Genomic DNA, 17,558 nt, shown 5'->3' with positions numbered 1-17,558 from the left:
ATACAGTAACTGTAACGATAGCTTTCACAGCAACAAAGCAGATACATCGAAGAAGAAGACCAAAACAAAAACAATAATTGCAGTGTGGTTGAACGGGAATTAAAATGCGGAGAGACTGCTAGCAGTGAAATTTAAATAAGTATATAAAAAGTACTTGCTAATGCTTGTAATTAGAGAAAATGGCAAATGTGGAAATAAAAACAGAAATTATCGAAGAGGAACAACCACTTCTTGATGATAAGACTGAACCCGAAACTAATGTACATTCTGTTGAAATAAAAACTGAGCCAGATGATGATGTGATACAGGTGGTTGTAGCGACAAGAGACGAAGCAGATAAGAAAAATAAACAGTGTTCCAGCTCAGAAGCTATAGTGGATTCTGTGATAAAGTCAGAAATAGACATAGAGCCGACACAATTGGAGGAGCCATGTGAAAAATATGAACAGAGTTGCAGCTCAGATAAAGCTTTAAAAATCGTACACATCTCGAGGGAGGATATTGAGCCGACGATTGTTGGCGAGCCCACAAAATTATACGACATTCAGAGACTACGAAATTTCGGTAATGTACCCTTTGTTATTAAGCGAATGGAGCCACAGGATTTCTCTATTAGCTATACAAAGGCGGTGAGCAGCGTTGAAACCATATTGGAACAGCTCCGACGTAACCAAGTGCCAAATGGCATCGGCATTGCACTGCGCATTGCTAATCATACGCCATCGTCATGCCTTCTGATTCTATCGTGAGTTGTATAGTAAAGTGACTGACAGCATTATAATTAATTCTAATTACATTTCAGCATACTTAATCACAAATGCCATTTCTACAGCAACGACAAACTGATCTTGTCCAAGGCCCTGCACTGGCAAATGTGTTGTGCTGGCATCGACTACCTCATTGTTAATGGCTACATGCCAGTGGGTGCTGTGTACTTTGAGTATCTCGACAGTTTTCTCGTTTTTAATGAGGAGTACAAGCTCTTCAAACTAAAGCACACGAGCAAGGATCCTCCAATTGAGGCTAAGGCTCCTTTGCCCGCCAACATGTGCTACACGATTACCACAACGGGTACTACGGGAACACCCAAATTGATACATGTTCCCTATGAATGCATTGCACCCAATATTGTGGCACTTAGGTGAGCCAACACTCTTTCACTATTTACTCAAAAACATATTATATTTAGATGCCTTATCTTAGTCCAAACTGTGATTATGTCTGTTTGTAAAGCAAGATTAGTTTTTATTAGAGGCAAATTTATAGATTCTACAAAAAGTTGTATAAGAAAAGCCTAATGTGAAACATACTAAGACTACAGTATACAGATGTATGTACATATGTGTGTCTTTTCATGCAAATCATAACAACCATAATTCAGCTCAATTTACTCTCTCTTATGATATGTATGTAAATTTTATTAACAGATCCATCATCCATTATATGAGCAAAGTTTATATAGCTATATATAACAATGGCTTTTATATAGTTAGATGAATAGGGGACATATTTATATTATATACATAAAGTTTTCCGATGCAACATTTGTAACTCCACTAAACATCAATTTGTTGACATAGCACTTTAAAGAGTATGCAATTTTCTATGTACAAGATGGTTTTTATGTTCATATTAGATTGACACTTTGAATCTTTCTAAACTTGTTAATCACTATATGAGTAATTAAACAAACCTACTAATTTAATTTAAGTGCCAACTAACTTTTTTAGATAAAATCCAGTTTTCTCTATTGCCAGTCAAAAATTGAATATATCTATGGCTGATGTTATTTATCTGGGCACTCCTTGCACCTTTGATCCATCCATTGTTGAGCTGTTTCTGGCGCTGCAGAATGGTTCCGCTGTACTCATCAGCCACTACACGATGCGCGAATCACCGAAACGGGTCCTAAGTGCCTTGTTCCCCACGAGCATTACGACTCCCGGAATCACTGTCTTGCAAATGACACCATCGCTGTTTCGACAATTTGGAGCAAGCGCCATTAGGGAACGGATATTAAGTAGCTCAAGTTCTTTACGGTAATCACCACATACATATAAGAAATATTTCGTTTTCAATGACATACTAAAGTGGTATTTATTTTTAGAGTGTTACTCTTGGGCGGCGAACCATTTCCGTCTAACGTAGAACTTGCCACATGGATGGAACCGCAGATCTTACTTCAAAAGCATATCTGTAACGTATACGGCATCACAGAGATTTCATGTTGGAGCATGATGCATGTTCTGAAGTCGCTGCATTCGCGTGTACCTTTGGGAACGCCCATTGATGATCAGACTGTGCTTGCTGTCCACTACGAGAATAAACAGAAGGAGGGATGTGGCGAGCTTTACCTGGGAAGTGTAACACGACGCTGCTATATACCACAAGTCGATGATGTGGATAAGAAAAATGCTTCCATTTGCTATCGCGCCACAGGTGATCTGGTGCGACGTTTTGATGATGGATCTATTTTTTACGAGGAGCGAGCCAACGATGTGGTAAAGCGTGCAGGAACTCGCATTAGCTTAGGTATATGATTGATTCTATAGTTGCACGCCTAACACTCATTTAAACCTTCAAATTCTTAGGTCTCATAACACGCAAGATTGAAAAATGCTTACACAGCAGCGAATTAGCCGTCTGTTTGTGGCAGGAGGAGCTGCAGAAGCTCATCTGCTGTATACGATGTTTTGAACCAAAGACCAAGGTGCAACAAAGGGCGCAGACCTTTGACATACTGTCCAAGTTGGCCTGCGCTGAGCAACCCGACAGATTCGTGTACCTACAGCATTTTCCATGCGATGCACATGGAAAGCTGGATAAGAAACTGCTACTCAAGGAATGCACGCTTCTGGCTCAACCCGCTCAAGACATACTCAAAAGTTTTCTACATGATCGGCTCGAGTGCGTGGATACGCTGAATGAGAGATTTGCAAAGAAGCAACGCTTAGACATTAATGCGACTAATAATCCCTGTGGTTATGATCTGAGCTTTCGCCAGGCTGGCGGCACATCTTTTCATGCCATCACTCTGTGTCGCGAAATTGGTCTGCAGATGTGCATTGACGATGAGCAACGACATCTGTTCGAGTTGCTGCTCGACGAAAACGTGCCATTGCGTGTTGTGCTAAGCTTCTTGGATACGGCCAAGCTTGTTACTCACAATACCAAACTGAAGCCTGTCGAGTCTCCTTTAGACGCAATACCCGCCGCAACACCCAGCTGCAGTCGGGCTTGTGGTCTGGTCATCACACGCGTCGAACAACCGGCAATTCACTTTCAGTACCATTGGAAGGTTAATTTTAGCAAATGCGTTGATTCACCTGTGGCACAATACGAGGGCCGATATGTGGCTGTGGGCGCCCATTCAAAAATACTGCGCACACTTGACGCACTGACGGGGCAGGAGCAGAGTACTTTAAGGCTACCGGATCGCATCGAGTGTAAAGTTACATTCCTTAGTGAACAGCTGGCCATGGTGGGCTGCTATGATGGGTGCCTCTATGGTTTCAACCCCCTGACCGGTGAAATGGTTTGGAATATAGATATTGGTGGAATGATTAAGGCTCAACCGTTTCTATCGGCGGACGGAGAACGTATTGTGATCTGCAGCTATGCCGAGGACTACAATGTCATGTGTCTGTCGACGGAGCGACAGCAGGTGCTGTGGTGTATGCGTATTGGCGAGAAGGCGATCTTCGCCAGTCCCTTGGAGCTGCCCAGGCAGCAGGCAATCATTATTTGTACCTTGGATGGTGGCTATACGCGCGTCTCTCTACTGGATGGTTCTGTTCAATGGGCCAAAAAATGTAAGCAACCCATGTTTGCGTCCCCAGTTCTGCTCGATCCCAATACATTCGCTTGTGCCGAGGTGAATGGACAGGTGCATGCTTGCAATGTGAACAGCGGCAAGATTGTAAGTACAATAACTTTGAAGTGTATAACAAACCTTTACTCATGCTAAAACCACTTCCAGTTGGACTCCTATTCGGCAGAGGGCAACATATTCTCTGCGCTCGTTGTCAGATCGCCGCCAACGCATATGGGACACACTTTTGTGCTTTTTGGCTGCATTGATCACCACGTCTACTGTCTGCGATGCAAAACAACTGCTGGGAAGAGTGCCTCCTTTGAGCTTCACTGGAAGGTTGATGTAGGAGCTTCAGTCTATGCTACTCCCACTATACTGAAAATAGAGCCTAATGGCTTTTTGGTATTTTGCTGCGCCACGGACGGACGTGTAGTGCTGGCCAATCTGAGCAATGGCCAGATACAGTGGTCCGACAAGCTGCCCGGAGAACTGTTTTCTACACCATGTTACATTGAAAGCCTAAGGCGTATCTATCTGGGATGCCGTGACAACTATTTGTATTGCTTAGGAATCTAAAATAAACATTCGCATTGATCAAGCAATGATTAGTTAAGCCAATCATCCACCACTTCTTTATTTGGAAACGGAAATTTAACTTGGATAATAATCACAATAATTAGCTGTTGCTTTGATCTCTTCATGTGTACGATGGAATCGGTCTAGAGCAGTTTCATGTAATGTATCATTCATTCGTTTGCACTCGCTGCAACAGGATGTCCACGACACAGATTCCATTAAACCATCTGCCAACGGATGCTCTTCGTTTTTGACTGTCTTCATTTCATTGAGCTGACATGCCTGCGATGAAGCACTCAAATCAATTAATTTATTCGCGGCCATTTGATCCATTGCTCGACGCAAACGATTAGTAAGCCGGGGGGCCTTATATAGTGCAATAATTGCTTTCATACTACGTGTTTTCTTTCGTTTCTGCAATATTTTCTGTCTGCGCTCAGCCTTTTGTTTTCCGGCAAGACTTTGCAGTTTTTCTACTCGAATTTGCGCCAATTTACGCTCCGTTGCTGTCAGTTTCTGGTTTGCAAAATACTTGACCCACTTTGCTCTTTCCATTTTAAGGAACTCCTCGTCAATAGTAGTTCGTTCGCGTACTTTGACAGGAATTGAGTCTCTTTTTAAATTTATATAACTTTGTTGTTGTTTATCATTGATTAACCTTTGAAATATGTTGCGAAAACGTTTCTTTCGATCTATAAGCTTCGAAATCTCTTCAAAGTTTTGCTCAAGAACTTGCAATAGAACCTCCCCCTGACTTTCATTGTTTTGCAACATCAATAGAATGTTATAATGCTCTCGATCGCTTACATATTTATTGAATAAATCATGATCGGATTGGCTCCGTGGAAGTTCCTGGTTCATAATCATTTTGTACAGTTGGGGTGCATTAAACATTTTTTTTGCCGACTTAAGTTTAGTTAACTGTAAGCGATATAAATTTAAGTGCATTAAATAAGCCTTAGGTGCAGGCGTACTTGGTCGTAATAAGCTTCCAACTGATTCATACGCCCTTTTTATGCTGTTTCTACTTCGAGATTTTAATCTCTCACATTCTTTTTGGAGGGCTAATTGGAGACTCGTTATGTAAAATTTTGTGAGGATTTCCCTTACAACTTCTAACCGATATTTCTTTGGTTCAAGTAAAATTTGGTTATGCAGTTCGCATAAACTGATCCAAACATCGTTTACTCCATCTTCATTTAATTTGTTGCCATTCAGATAAGCCTCAGATCTAATATTTGAGTTTGGAGCAATTTTCTGTGCGATAAAAGCATCAATAATGTAAGTAGCTGCACCTTTCAATAAGAACGTTTGACCCTTTGAACCCTTAGAAGATACCCGTGAAGGGTTAAAATAAGTCAACTTTTCCTTGTTGCCTATACTTAAATCACTGCTAATCCTTTTATCATGTTTGTTGGATTCCATCTCCTTAATTATTTTTCTGGATATTGTAGATCGTATTCTCCCTCCAGTCTCCCTAGTAGTGTCACTGTTCTCACTTCTTCCAGTGTTTATACTGCATTCCTCAGTTTTATGCTGTAACGATTCACAAATATTATTTACCATGTCTTCCATATGGTCACTTACTTTGTCAATTAAATGATATTTCGGTTGCCTATAGACTTTAGAAGATTCTTTGAGATTCTTTAATTGACTATAACACTTTTTGCACTTTTCCGTGATAAGTTTTAACATACGAATGGCAAGATGGATTAACTCAATATTTTGATTAAAGAATTCATTCAGTATTTCTTTAGCTGCATTAATGTGTTCTATGTCTTGAAAAGCTTTTTGATTCTCAATAAAGTCGAGAAGAGATGCTTCAAGTTTATCCAGATACTTTTCAAGAGTCGGTTCTCCAATTTCACACATTGGTCTGCTTGTAACGTATGTTCCATATACAATAGATAAATCATATTTTGAGTACTGCAATGAGTTCTTGCAATCGCTTATTAAATCTTCACAAAGGCCAAGGCATTTAACCATCTGGTCGCTATATGCGCTTGATACCTCTGACTTGATCTGAGCATTCAGTATAAGTTCCCTTATTGTATCCAATAAAATACTCCGCATATTACGAAACTGCTGCAAATGTGCTGTCTGCTCCCTCCCAAATTGATGGCTTAGTTTGTTTTTGTTTAACATTGTGTTGATTAAATGTTTTTGAAATTTAAATTCTCAACAATAAATTTGGTATACACATGTATGACTTATAATCTGAATCAACTCAGATTAAAAAGAATACTTATTGAGACAAAGGTCGTAAAACACTAGTATGTTTAACAATGTATCTCATTTGATTTATTATTTGTGGATGCATATTTACAAGAACGAAAATCAAATAAAATATTTATATTTTTTTAGAAGCAGCTTTCGCGTTTGCTTTCAGAACCTCTGCTGCCTTGACTTTGTTCTGACGCATTTGTTCCATATCTCGCTCCCTTTGAGGTATAACTTCCCGGGTACTGGGAATGCGAGCACACTTAGCGGGCTTCGAGGTTTCGTTAGATGTGGAGGGATTCTCAGGAGATGCTGTATTTGTTGTTTCACCGGACTTCCGTTTACCGCGCTTCGGACGAGCAGAATTACGCTGACAATCCGCTGACTCTTCCGTCGCGGAAGCTTCTTGGTCTTCTGTTGCTTTCTTGCGCCCTCGACGTGGCGCCCGTTTTGGTTTCTCTGGGGTTTCATTGTCAATCTTACCAGACATCTTGTCAATGGCAATCTGCACTCGTTTACTAACAAGCGGTGGTTGTTGGACTCGAAGTGCGCTCTTTGCCGTAAAATAATTTCGAATGGAGCCTTGAATCTTCTTCTCGTTGATTTTTTTCATGACCGGCATAAGAATATCGTCTGTTTTCGATGTAGTCCAACCAAAAGACTTTCGCGTAAATTCACGTATAGATTCCACATCGGGAGAGCCCCAACTGAAAGCGTCGCGATTATCATCTATTGTGGGTGATAAATAGGCATCCACTACTGACGAACTAGGAAATCCCTCGTGCAATTCAATGTTTTTGAGTTTCTTGCGCAGAGAAAGACGCGCTGAACTGCCTATTGGCAAGTTAGAGTTCTTATGTGCCTGCCACCAGTCTCTAAACCTTACCAAAGTCGATAGCACAGACGACTGCAAGCTCACAGAGGGGGTCGTTTCCATATGGGTTGTGCTTGAAAACGAAGCCAATATCTCTAGAGCCGTAACTGCACCGATGCCATGAATACCTGAATAGTCGGAACATATTTGTTTAAAAGGTTTATGTCGGAAATATCAAACTTACCTGTGGTGTAGTCACTGCCAACAAGACAAGCCAGCTGAATAAGTTTACCTCTATTGCAATTGAACGTTTGTTCTATTTGCTCGGCTCGAAACTCCAGCACATGCTTGTTTTGGGCAAAGAAATTTTTATAGACAGTTCGACCACCAAATAGCCAAATGTCGCTATCATCGGTTATGGTGCCATTGGTGAGCTCGACGGCATTAAGGAAGGCGCATTGAGCTTCCGCCTCCATAGGTGCCACAATATATGGTATGCCAAAGAGACGCAATAGTTCCTGGCAATCGTTGCTCATGCGTTGGCTAATCGACATGCCCATGCGATCCTGTCGATTACGTTCGACTTCCAAATCTCGACGCTCTTGCGCCAAGTTCGAGGCCATTGCCTGGAGTTCCTCATTTGATTTTTGTGATTTCAAAGCATCAGCTGCATCATTTATAAGGTCCTGAAAACACATATTTATAATATCAAAACATATTTATGAGTATAGTTATTATTCACCTGTGTATTAACTGGTTCAACCTTCTCTGGTTCCTTCGTAGGAAAAAGAGACTTTGCTGCCTTGCTCGACTTTTTGTTGGGCGAGATTCCTTCGTCGCTGAGTACGTTACCATCACGTTTTCTACTTGATTTTGGAGTACGCTTTATGTAAAATGGCTTAGGAGTTGATGGCGGTGTGACGTCCGCTTCTATTGGTTTCTCTGGTGTCCGTTTTATTTTATAGCTGGTCTCAAAATAATCTGTTATTGCTTTGCTTTTACTCGGTGTTTTATTTGGTGATGAACGTTTCTTTTCAGTCTCGTTTTCACTGTCGCAAAGTTCAATAACATCCTTGGATATGGAAGGTATAATTGCCTTAGATGCTTCATCATCAGAAGACAACTCAATAACCGGACTGGTGCCTAGTTTGATTGATTCCAATTTGATGTTTTTAACGTCTGCAGTTTGTCTTTTAAGATCGTCAAGTAGGGAGTCGAGTGCGGCAGCGGGCTTTATAGGTAATGGCTTTAAATCAGTTCCTGATGGCCTCTCTTTTTCTTTAGCCACTGCAACAGTGGTTTTTAAATCTGACTCGGATGTCTTTTCGACGTCACACAATTCGTCTTCAGACTCAACTTGTTTCTCGCTATCTGTTAAAACAATTTCTTCTGCCGTTTGCTTGCTTGGTATTATTTTTTTACTCATGGCATCTTTTGACAAAGTCTCTTCAAGTTTCTTATCAGCAATTTCAGTTTTCTGCAACTCTGAGTTTTTACTACATTCTTTGTTTTGTTGAGTGTCGATATCAAAGATATCTGCAAAAAGATCATCATCCTTATTTAATGCATCTTTAATATCGACGCAAATTTCTAAACTCTTTTTGCTAGACATGACGGATGTATCAACAACCTCCTCCAAGTCAGAATCTGTATCGCTGTCGATTGTTTGAATCTGTTCCGACTTGACAAGATCTTCGGCATGAGTTCTTTTACTTTCTTCAATCGCTAAAGACAATAATTTAGCTTCCTCAATTGAATTATCTGCTTCATCCCCAGCTGTCTCCGTATTAACATTCGTGTTGTGCAAAAAAGCCTCAAGACTCTGTGTATCATTTAATTGCGTCGCCTCCATAATATTGCCCACCTCTTCTTCATTCATGCCCCCATATTCAATCATGTATGCACGCGCTGGTCCTTTGGCAGCATGACGCAATTGCTTGCTTTGTTCGCGATTTAGACGCAGATCTTGATCCGAATCATAATCGTAATCTTTCTCATCATAGACTTTGCCTGATTCTTCCAATGATAATGCTAGCGCCATGGCCAAATCAGTATCATATTCAGAGCCCAACTCTTTCTTCACCACATCATCGTCTTCAATGCTTCTTTTTACTGCCATGGCTGAAGTACTTGGTTTCTCATCAGCAGCTGCTTCTTCGCTATCAAGTTCCTTAATGGGTTCGCACTTGATCTTCATTGCCTTCTGGTTGTCTTCGAGGGCTTTTTTTTTGAGATCGCGCACTAACAAGAAACGAGTGTGCTCATCAGAGCTTATTTGACGAGTGCTTTCCTCAATGGCCGTAGGGGTAACAATGCCCTCCTCACTGAAAAACTCAGAGAGCTCTGAATAGGTGAGTGTACGACCGCCCATTTCTTGTTCAGCCTGCTCGAGGCTCTCCTGAACGGCGCGACGCTTGAGCAATCGCTTCATTTGAAACGAACAAAAGTCGTCGCTGCGTGCAGGCAGTTCATGAAGGCGGCCCCAGGAGGACTGCTTGCGTGTCTCCTTGATATCAGTAAGGATTTCATGTCGCACGTCTGCAGGTAAATTCTTAAAGTGCTGGCTACGCACATCGATAGCCTGTAAGCTGGAATTATATGTATGTCGCGCTGTGGTCTCATCAAAAGAGCTGTCTGATGTGGCACTGGTACTCGCATACTCCTGATCTTCGAGTTCACTGTCCGCTTCATTGAATTGCGCCGCTGATGCTGGCAATTCTGGTAGTTTAAAAATATCGTCTTCGTCCGTCTTACCCGACTTCGCAGCTGCTGGACGCTTTGTGGGTGATTTGAGCAAAAGTTCTGCATTTGTGCCCAGTGCTTGTTGCACCACCTTCTCCTTAGCCAGCGATTGCAGTAAAAGAGCCTGAATGCGATCCGCCTCATTGCTCAGCTTGCTGCGCTGTTGCTGACGCCGTGCCTGTGCAGCGAAATCAAACAGGGAATATGCTATTTATCAACTAGTTTAAGCAACAATTACAAAAAAACTGACAATTGTATCCCTCTTTAATTGGGGCACGCAGCCATCGAAGATGAAAACGGGACGCACTCGATAGTAGAGTAACTTGCAGAGACGATGAAAAAGGCCAAGGAGATGAGCATTGTTGAGTGCAGAGCCTTTATTGTCCTGAAAGCCCTTAACCACCTGATGTAACCATATGGATATATCTATAATTGTATATATTAATAACTTGCTTTATAAGCATTTCACAATGTGAGGCAACTAATGAAATGAATGGAAGACTTACCAACGGCCAACACCTTGCCTTCCAGGGTCTCCACGGGCACGGGTTTCCCACAAGGTTCAATGAGCTTCCAAAGGCCAGTTACACCCATTTAACTTAAATTATTATTACTTTTCTTACCATGCAAAATCAGATTGTTTGAACATTGCGTTTTTCTCAGCTGCTTCAAATGCCGGTGCAGTGTTAAGAAAGTTCAGAAAAGTTTGCCCAGTGTTGTTAAAGCTTCAATTATGCTAGACGCAATTTTGTTGATTGCAGAAATTGTTTACAAAACAAGTATGCGTAATTTTCTTAAGTTTTTATTTATAAAAAACAGTACTAAATTTTAATACACAAAATGGATTATTCATCATTCAGCTTCTCCGTTTTCCGTTGCAGCTGCCGCTGAACTGCTGCTTGCTGCCGCATCTCCAGTGCTAGTGTCCTTTTTGTTGGCCTTGCTTTCTTTTTTGTCCTTCACCATTTTTCGATACACCTCTAGGTCTTGGGTAAGGGATGGCACAAAGCTTTCAAAATCGAGTTCATTCAGCGTTTGTAGTATATCCTTCGCAGTAATCGTCCTGTGGTTTTGTTTATGTGCCAATGCCGTGGACGACGAAGTCACAAATATTGCAAAGACGGAAGCTGCTTTGGCGATTGCCGCACGAGCTTCTTTGCTTACGTTGGAACCATCTGGTATGGCTTCTTTAATTAGTCGCGCAATCACAGCGTTGGGTAAATTTAAATCTTCGATGCGCTCAACCATATCGAAGTTTTATTATTTTGATTTATAGAAACAGTCTACGGTGCAATTGCGTTCTGCTCTTTCTTTCCCGCGCTAATATACAGATGATAGCACCCAGTGTTGAGCAATTCAAGGTGCGTCGTCTTAGAGATGAACAACATCCCAATGCGTTGGACGATATATATCGGTCAGTAGTTGTAAAAATAATAATAATAACGTTGTATAAATTAATGTAAAACATGTCATCTCAACTTTAGTTTTACATAAATGGAATGCTTCCTAATATAATGGTTATACATTTTTGATTTACATTATAAAAAAATTATTGGTTACATGAGAAGGAATATTCATGCTAAATCGATGGTTGAATGCTGGTATATTTTTGTTAAGTGGCTTGGCATATTTCGATATCACAAGTGCGGTCACGCTGCGCAGCATAAACAATGTTTATTAAACATTTTCCGCGTTTTTTTATCAACTAACTATCTAGCTCTCGTGCTTGGTAATTTGCTACCAAAAGCGTCATAAATGAGCAAAATACAGCGCATAAGTGTTTTTCAAAAGGTTTATTTTGTAATTAGGTGATAAGACACCCGCGGTTAGTTGTGCCACCTCACAACGCACATGGAGAATTCTACGGCGTCGCCGTCGAAGACAACGACAACGCCAAAGAAACGTAAGCATAGTGAATACCATGATCCGGATTATGGTTTTGGCTACCATAGCCAAAATGTCGATACCTCAAAGGAGAAACGCGTTAAGCTAGAGCAAATCTACAACTCGGATGACGAATGTTGTGGTCAGCAGCAGGATGTAGCAATCGATAACTCACCGCGGAGAAAAGAGAATGCGGCACAGCTGAAACGTATTGAGGATATTGTGCGAGCTGAATTCCAGAAGGAGTTGAACCTCAAGGAACAGCAGTTGAGCGAGATTGACAGTCGATTGCTGCAGGCGCGGCAGCTACTGGACAAGTTACGCTACCAAGTGGTCAGCGAGTACTATAAGAAGCAGCAGGTGTCGCTGTCAGCTGCCGATGTCGCTAGAATACGCTCGAGTGACACATTGTTCGGCGATGGTGCCGAACACAATGGTGCGCAACTAGCATTGCATCCGGCCATCAAGAAGATAGTGGGCAAACGTCCTGCTCCCATTCAATTGCATCTGCCGGAGCGAACAGCCGCCACTTTGGCCAAACAGACAATTCGGTTAAGAAATCCAGCGCACCGACGGGCAGAACGTCGTCGGCAGATGAAAATACGAGAAAAAGGTATTGTAACGGACCATTCACAGGATAAGGTGAAGAATACGAATGAAGTTAGCTGTGATGAGCAACCTTGCACCAGCAAGCAAGCATACAAGCGTCAACAGGAGCAACTACTGGGAAGGGAACTTGACTCCAGCTCTGTGTCGGCCCTGAATGCCTCGCGCTTAAATAACAAGAATAAATTCCACTTTGTGATAGGCAATACTTCGAAGTACATCGGTGGTTCAGACTATGAACCGCAAGGCAGTCAGGGATTGGCGTACAAGTGGCTGGTCTATGTCCAGGCCAAGAATTTGCCTCAGCCAATGGAGACGTATCTTAAAAAAGTAAGTTAAAGACGTCACAATTGTGTTTGTATTAATTATCCTGTTGCTTTTAGGTACGCTTTCAACTGCATCATTCGTATCGACCCAACGACATTGTGGACGTGCACTCTCCGCCCTTTCAGCTTTCACGTCGGGGCTGGGGAGAGTTTCCCATGCGCATTCAGCTCTACTTCCAGGAACATTTGCAACAGAAGCCCGTTCAACTAATGCATACGATTGTGCTGGACAAAACAATGTGTGGATTGCACACAATGGGCGGGGAGACCACTGTTGAGGTTTGGCTTCGTGCTGATGCGATTGCTCCACCTGAAACATCTACGACAACAGCACCCGTAACAATCAAGCGAGAGCCACTTACAGCGCCACCTACGTCTGCTTCTGCACCTGCTTTGCATTTGATGGCGGATAGCTCGAAGCCGCGAACGATATCAATAACTCAAAATAAGGAGGAACTCGATGACAATTTATTTGCGTGCATCAATAAGATCGAATTAAGCGACGACATTGAGCAAATTGAGCCCACTGTTCTTGTATCGGAGCCATTGAAGCTTAGCAGCCCTAAAAAAGCACAACCCACACCCGTTACGCCCATCAAAATGCATACCCGCCTCAATTCCATGGATACAACCTTCACTATGCGTTCGCCAGCAGCCAGTCTGAATGCTCACATGTCCTTTAACGGAAATACTTATAGAAATTCGCATGAGCTGCATAATGGACACAATAAGGGCCAAGTAAAGAACGTAGTGTTCCAGAAGGCTGGCAAACTCTACATCATTGATCCCCTGCAGTCAAAACTAAAGCAAGCAGCCAAACAGCAATCGCTGCTGAAGCCACAGCTTAGCTTGCTTAAACAGCCGCAGCCGCAGCCAGCGCAGCAGTTGTCGAAGCGGTGGCACATTCTACAGTGTATGCAACATGATCATGGCTATGCCAACATGAGTAGTGACGAGGCACTGTCAATGCCAGTTGTGCCACAAAGCCAACGCCTACGCTTGGAGCAGGTGTTTAATGGCATTCAATTCCAGAGTATGCGCACTGCCGTTGAATTTCTGCTGCGTCGATTGCCATTGACTGGTCTTTCAAGTAGCGAATATGTATTTGGCACTCAGACAATGTCAGCGTTTTTGGTTCAACCTGCGTTGCGTCAACGTTTCTACGAGATTATGCGCGGTCGCCTTTTGTCTCGTTGCATGCGTCATCACCAGCGTTTGCAGCATCTGCATTCAACAGGCAAGGAATACTTTTGGAGCGTACGTGAGATTGTTGCCTTTGCGCGTCTCCATGGCTACACGCCGCCCCTGAAAATGCTTTGTGTTACCCGGGATAAAACAACATCGGCGCTAACTCCTTTATCAGAGCGGTTCCAGCAGCAACTGAAGGAGGAGCCGCATCGACAGTTTCAAACCTTTTGCACTCTTAGCACAAGAACCCGCCTAGACAATTGGCTAACTGGAAACGCAAAACGCTTGCAATGCCGTGTTGAGCAAGTCGAGGAAATGCACTTAGTCGACGTGCTTGGATTGGATGCATCTACATCGCGAATACCCAGACCACCAAGCATTCCTCATAATAATCCAAATAACCATCAGATGCTATATTTACCGCCACCGTCGAAACTTGAAGCTGCAACACAGCTTGTGCGCGACATGTGTAAAGATGTTGGCATTGTCCTCGATACGGAGCAGTGTGTACCGGGTGTTTCGCAGTCGTTAGCTCTCACATTGCTAGCCCATGTGTTACAAATGTTTATCGAAAAACTAGTGCGCCGTGCAGCGAGTAATAAGCTGCAGTTGCAGCAGCAGCAGTCACATGCAATAGAGACGCTGCCTCCCGCCGCATCCAACGTGGAGTTAGCCTTATCGCCCTATGATATAGGGCGAGTCATCGCGAAAAGCGATGAGCTCGACTTTCTTGGTAATTGTAATCTTGGTGTGGCCAGCAGGGATAATCAGTCCTAGTCATCGCGATAGATGCCATGTGTTTTGTTGTTACTCGTTTACCTATCGTGTAGTTTCAAATTCTCGGGGATATTATAGTTGTTGATTTATAAGCTATTACTAGTTACAATAAGAATGTATTGAGTACATATTTAATTCAAGATTTAAATTATATTTTTTACGCCACACTTTCAATAAAATATATTTATAAAAAAAGAGGAAAACTCGAATTTTGCCATGGGTTGATGAAAAGAAAATGAGTTTTCTATGATTGATTGTCAAAATGTTGGGAGTATGTTACTAAATGGTTGGAATTCTTTTCGAATGTTATAGAAATAGAACAAGGCATTTGTTTTTTTTTAAGTAAATATACATTTATTTCATTAAATGATTTTTTTGCTTTTCAACAATGTAAATATTCAGCTAATTTTGTTTGTTTTTTGTTTTTGTATTTGTTGTAACGTACACTAAGTTATTGCATTTATGTTTTATGTAATTGTTGTTATATTGTTCTCTGTTGAAACGATCTACATACAATCAATTAAGGTAAATAGTTTAGTATAATTAATGGATACAGATATCATACATATGTATATGTACGTATGCATAGATGTCATTGGATAAAACTAAAAAAGTAGAAAATTCAATTTGTTATGACAGCAAACCAAAGAGAAGGATGTGTGTTTGAGTTATAATACTTGAATTTATGAAACTAAAGTATATTTGTAATTGCTTATACATAGTTATATTCTCATGAGTGTAGAGTGTAGAATCACAGCCTTTTCACGAACATTGAACGTTCAAGTTCTGTTCTGTTTGAATTGTCCAGTATTTAAAGATATCGTTTTTTTTATTTTTTTGTTTTGTGTGTTTCTTTTTTTTATGATATTCGCATACATCATTTATATATTTTGTACGCAAACTTAGTGTTTCAAATTATTTAATGTTTTAATCAGTTGGTTTTGTTTAATAATAATTGCGTCGCAAGTGCTTTGATTACTCTAATTGATTAGGTGGCTGGCGCTTCATATAATATAGGTAGGCAAATACGTACACACATAGACAGATATACATAATTGCTACTTATGTACAAATAAATATTCATAAATTATGTTAGATATATTTTACATTTCTAAACATACATAATTGTTGTAATTACTTCTCATTGATGCGTTTTAATATTAAGGCAAAGATTGTAACTAAATGTGTTAATAATAATCATTGTATGTTTCTAACAAATATCATTACAAGGAATAATCAATCTAAATTTCTACTAAGTATTTCTATGCTTTCAGAATTGAATTTCAGAAACTAGAGAGTTGCAGTTGGTTAACTAAATTAAATTAAACTAAAGTAAATATTAATCGGTGTCGAAAGGCCACATTTTTAAACTGAAAGCACATGTGTATTAAGTATATGGTTGTGATTTTTCAAGTTCTTCGTGAGTGTCGTTTGTTGCGGTCGCGAATGTTGCAACTTGGCGGTGGATCAGGTTATCGTTGTTATAATCTGATTCTTAGACCCATAATCGGCGATTCTGTAAGAAATTCAACATTAAAAACGATCTAGGCTGGGAGCAAATATAACAATGTATAAATAAAAGGACACAAAATCATAACAAAAATCATAAAATCTTCATGCAATGCTAAGTAAATAATTCATAGTGATAAGATCGTGCAAAAGCTACTACGAGATTGAACTTTTTCTATATATTTTGTGCCTTTTACCTATAGATTGATGAGGCTGACGTCGAGCGCGACCATGTAACTAACAAACCCTCACCTCTGCTGCGCTCACGTTTGCTCTGTAGGATGACTTTGGTGCTGTCGTCGGGACAGAAGGTGGTGCGTAGTGTTGTCAGGAGCAGTCTATAAGGCAGAGTGGGACGATTTTAATATGTCTATAAAGTAAATACTTAAATAAGAATTACTTACCGAGGAAGCACAGCAACCACAGTGGAAAGTAGGATAACCAGCCAATGAACTGAAGAAGCAAAGCACTTAAAGATCACCCAGTAGGTGGAGGGCAGTCCAAAGCATTTAACACACATCGAGTTGTACACAACAGAGAAGATATAGAACGAGCCTAGGCTGACCACTATCGAAATGACATGTAGCACCGTCTGCAACGCCACATAATATGAGCATGATTGAGGTTGTACAATTTATGTTAAACTTACCCATGAACGGATCTCAATGCCGCAGTGTACTAAATTGACAAATAGACAACTTGCCGTGATTGTGGTACCGAATTCCCAGATTCCCACATCACTTTCCGCATAGGCGCATAGAGCCACAAAGAATATGACAAGGGATTGATAGAGGGCATCCAGTAATATCACCCAAAAGTCATGTGGCCTGTAGACAAGGCCCACCCGACCCTACAAAATTAATGTTCATTATATTTTCATATTTGATAAATGACGGCTTGCGATTTACATTTTTATAAAGATATGGATTCTTTAATAGTAAGTCCTCCGGTACTCGATTATCGTAAACACCAATCGCCAGGGGCGGCAGTGAAGTGAAGAGTAAGTTATAAAGCATTAGATACATTTGATCCATCATCACAGCTCCTGAGAAGCCGCAGTACAATTGATACCAGAATATTAGAAAAACGAATGTCTGAAAAG

The 17,558-nt window shown here is 41.1% G+C and overlaps 5 protein-coding genes across 8 annotated transcripts in view; 2 read left to right on the top strand and 3 right to left on the bottom strand.

The window, feature by feature from the left end:
* Positions 1-29: 29 nt before the first annotated feature.
* LOC117563439 (beta-alanine-activating enzyme) lies at positions 30-5,224 on the top strand. The gene is made up of 6 exons (XM_034241775.2): positions 30-745; positions 803-1,141; positions 1,758-2,039; positions 2,108-2,532; positions 2,592-3,919; positions 3,980-5,224. The coding sequence occupies exons 1-6, from the start codon at positions 180-182 to the stop codon at positions 4,388-4,390; spliced, it is 3,351 nt and encodes a 1,116-aa protein (XP_034097666.1). The 5' UTR covers positions 30-179; the 3' UTR covers positions 4,391-5,224.
* Positions 4,399-10,860, bottom strand: LOC117563438 (DNA excision repair protein ERCC-5). Of its 2 annotated transcripts, XR_004571688.2 has the most exons (6): positions 10,673-10,860; positions 10,417-10,592; positions 8,167-10,344; positions 7,669-8,110; positions 5,978-7,612; positions 4,399-5,926 (listed from the first exon to the last, which is right to left on the bottom strand). XR_004571688.2 is itself a non-coding variant. In XM_034241774.2 (5 exons), the coding sequence occupies exons 1-5, from the start codon at positions 10,758-10,760 to the stop codon at positions 6,741-6,743; spliced, it is 3,756 nt and encodes a 1,251-aa protein (XP_034097665.1). In that variant the 5' UTR covers positions 10,761-10,860; the 3' UTR covers positions 4,399-6,740. The 2 variants fall into 2 exon arrangements, 1 of the variants encoding a protein (XP_034097665.1); XM_034241774.2 differs by having other exon boundaries at positions 4,399-7,612.
* Positions 10,861-10,952: 92 nt separating this feature from the next.
* On the bottom strand, positions 10,953-11,501 carry LOC117563447 (DNA polymerase epsilon subunit 3). Its single transcript, XM_034241786.2, has one exon. It carries the CDS (start codon positions 11,412-11,414, stop codon positions 11,019-11,021), a length of 396 nt encoding a protein of 131 aa, XP_034097677.1. The 5' UTR covers positions 11,415-11,501; the 3' UTR covers positions 10,953-11,018.
* Positions 11,502-11,651: 150 nt separating this feature from the next.
* LOC117563440 (uncharacterized) lies at positions 11,652-15,175 on the top strand. The gene is made up of 2 exons (XM_034241776.2): positions 11,652-12,986; positions 13,040-15,175. Exons 1-2 carry the CDS (start codon positions 12,018-12,020, stop codon positions 14,945-14,947), a joined length of 2,877 nt encoding a protein of 958 aa, XP_034097667.1. The 5' UTR covers positions 11,652-12,017; the 3' UTR covers positions 14,948-15,175.
* A 515-nt stretch (positions 15,176-15,690) lies between these two features.
* LOC117563437 (phospholipid-transporting ATPase VA) overlaps positions 15,691-17,558 on the bottom strand; it is a 30,226-nt gene continuing 28,358 nt past the window's right edge. For 2 of the 3 annotated variants that reach the window (XM_034241770.2, XM_034241772.2), the window contains exons 12-16: positions 17,365-17,550; positions 17,106-17,306; positions 16,861-17,048; positions 16,654-16,794; positions 15,691-16,463 (exon numbers count right to left, since the gene is read on the bottom strand). In XM_034241770.2, the coding sequence (XP_034097661.1) occupies positions 16,415-16,463; positions 16,654-16,794; positions 16,861-17,048; positions 17,106-17,306; positions 17,365-17,550 (765 nt within the window). In that variant the 3' untranslated portion in view covers positions 15,691-16,414. The remainder of the gene's footprint in view (positions 16,464-16,653; positions 16,795-16,860; positions 17,049-17,105; positions 17,307-17,364; positions 17,551-17,558) is intronic. The other variant, XM_034241773.2, reaches the window with a different exon arrangement.

This window comes from Drosophila albomicans, chromosome 2L (genome assembly GCF_009650485.2).
Source record: "Drosophila albomicans strain 15112-1751.03 chromosome 2L, ASM965048v2, whole genome shotgun sequence".
NCBI lineage: Eukaryota > Metazoa > Arthropoda > Insecta > Diptera > Drosophilidae > Drosophila > Drosophila albomicans.
Note: the sequence above shows the minus strand (reverse complement) of the source record. Positions and strands in the feature narration are given on the sequence as shown.

What these genes read in the sequence shown, in the direction of transcription:
- LOC117563439 (XM_034241775.2), top strand. Translation starts at nt 180, where the DNA reads ATGGCAAATGTGGAAATAAAAACAGAAATTATCGAAGAGGAACAACCA. An exon ending in TCATGCCTTCTGATTCTATC is followed by an intron (nt 746 to 802) that starts GTGAGTTGTATA and finishes ATTACATTTCAG; the next exon opens with CATACTTAATCACAAATGCC. An exon ending in CCCAATATTGTGGCACTTAG is followed by an intron (nt 1,142 to 1,757) that starts GTGAGCCAACAC and finishes CTCTATTGCCAG; the next exon opens with TCAAAAATTGAATATATCTA.
- LOC117563438 (XM_034241774.2), bottom strand. Translation starts at nt 10,760, where the DNA reads ATGGGTGTAACTGGCCTTTGGAAGCTCATTGAACCTTGTGGGAAACCC. An exon ending in AATTAAAGAGGGATACAATT is followed by an intron (nt 10,345 to 10,416) that starts GTCAGTTTTTTT and finishes TTCGCTGCACAG; the next exon opens with GCACGGCGTCAGCAACAGCG. An exon ending in TGGCAGTGACTACACCACAG is followed by an intron (nt 7,613 to 7,668) that starts GTAAGTTTGATA and finishes CCGACTATTCAG; the next exon opens with GTATTCATGGCATCGGTGCA.
- LOC117563447 (XM_034241786.2), bottom strand. Translation starts at nt 11,414, where the DNA reads ATGGTTGAGCGCATCGAAGATTTAAATTTACCCAACGCTGTGATTGCG.
- LOC117563440 (XM_034241776.2), top strand. Translation starts at nt 12,018, where the DNA reads ATGGAGAATTCTACGGCGTCGCCGTCGAAGACAACGACAACGCCAAAG. An exon ending in TGGAGACGTATCTTAAAAAA is followed by an intron (nt 12,987 to 13,039) that starts GTAAGTTAAAGA and finishes TGTTGCTTTTAG; the next exon opens with GTACGCTTTCAACTGCATCA.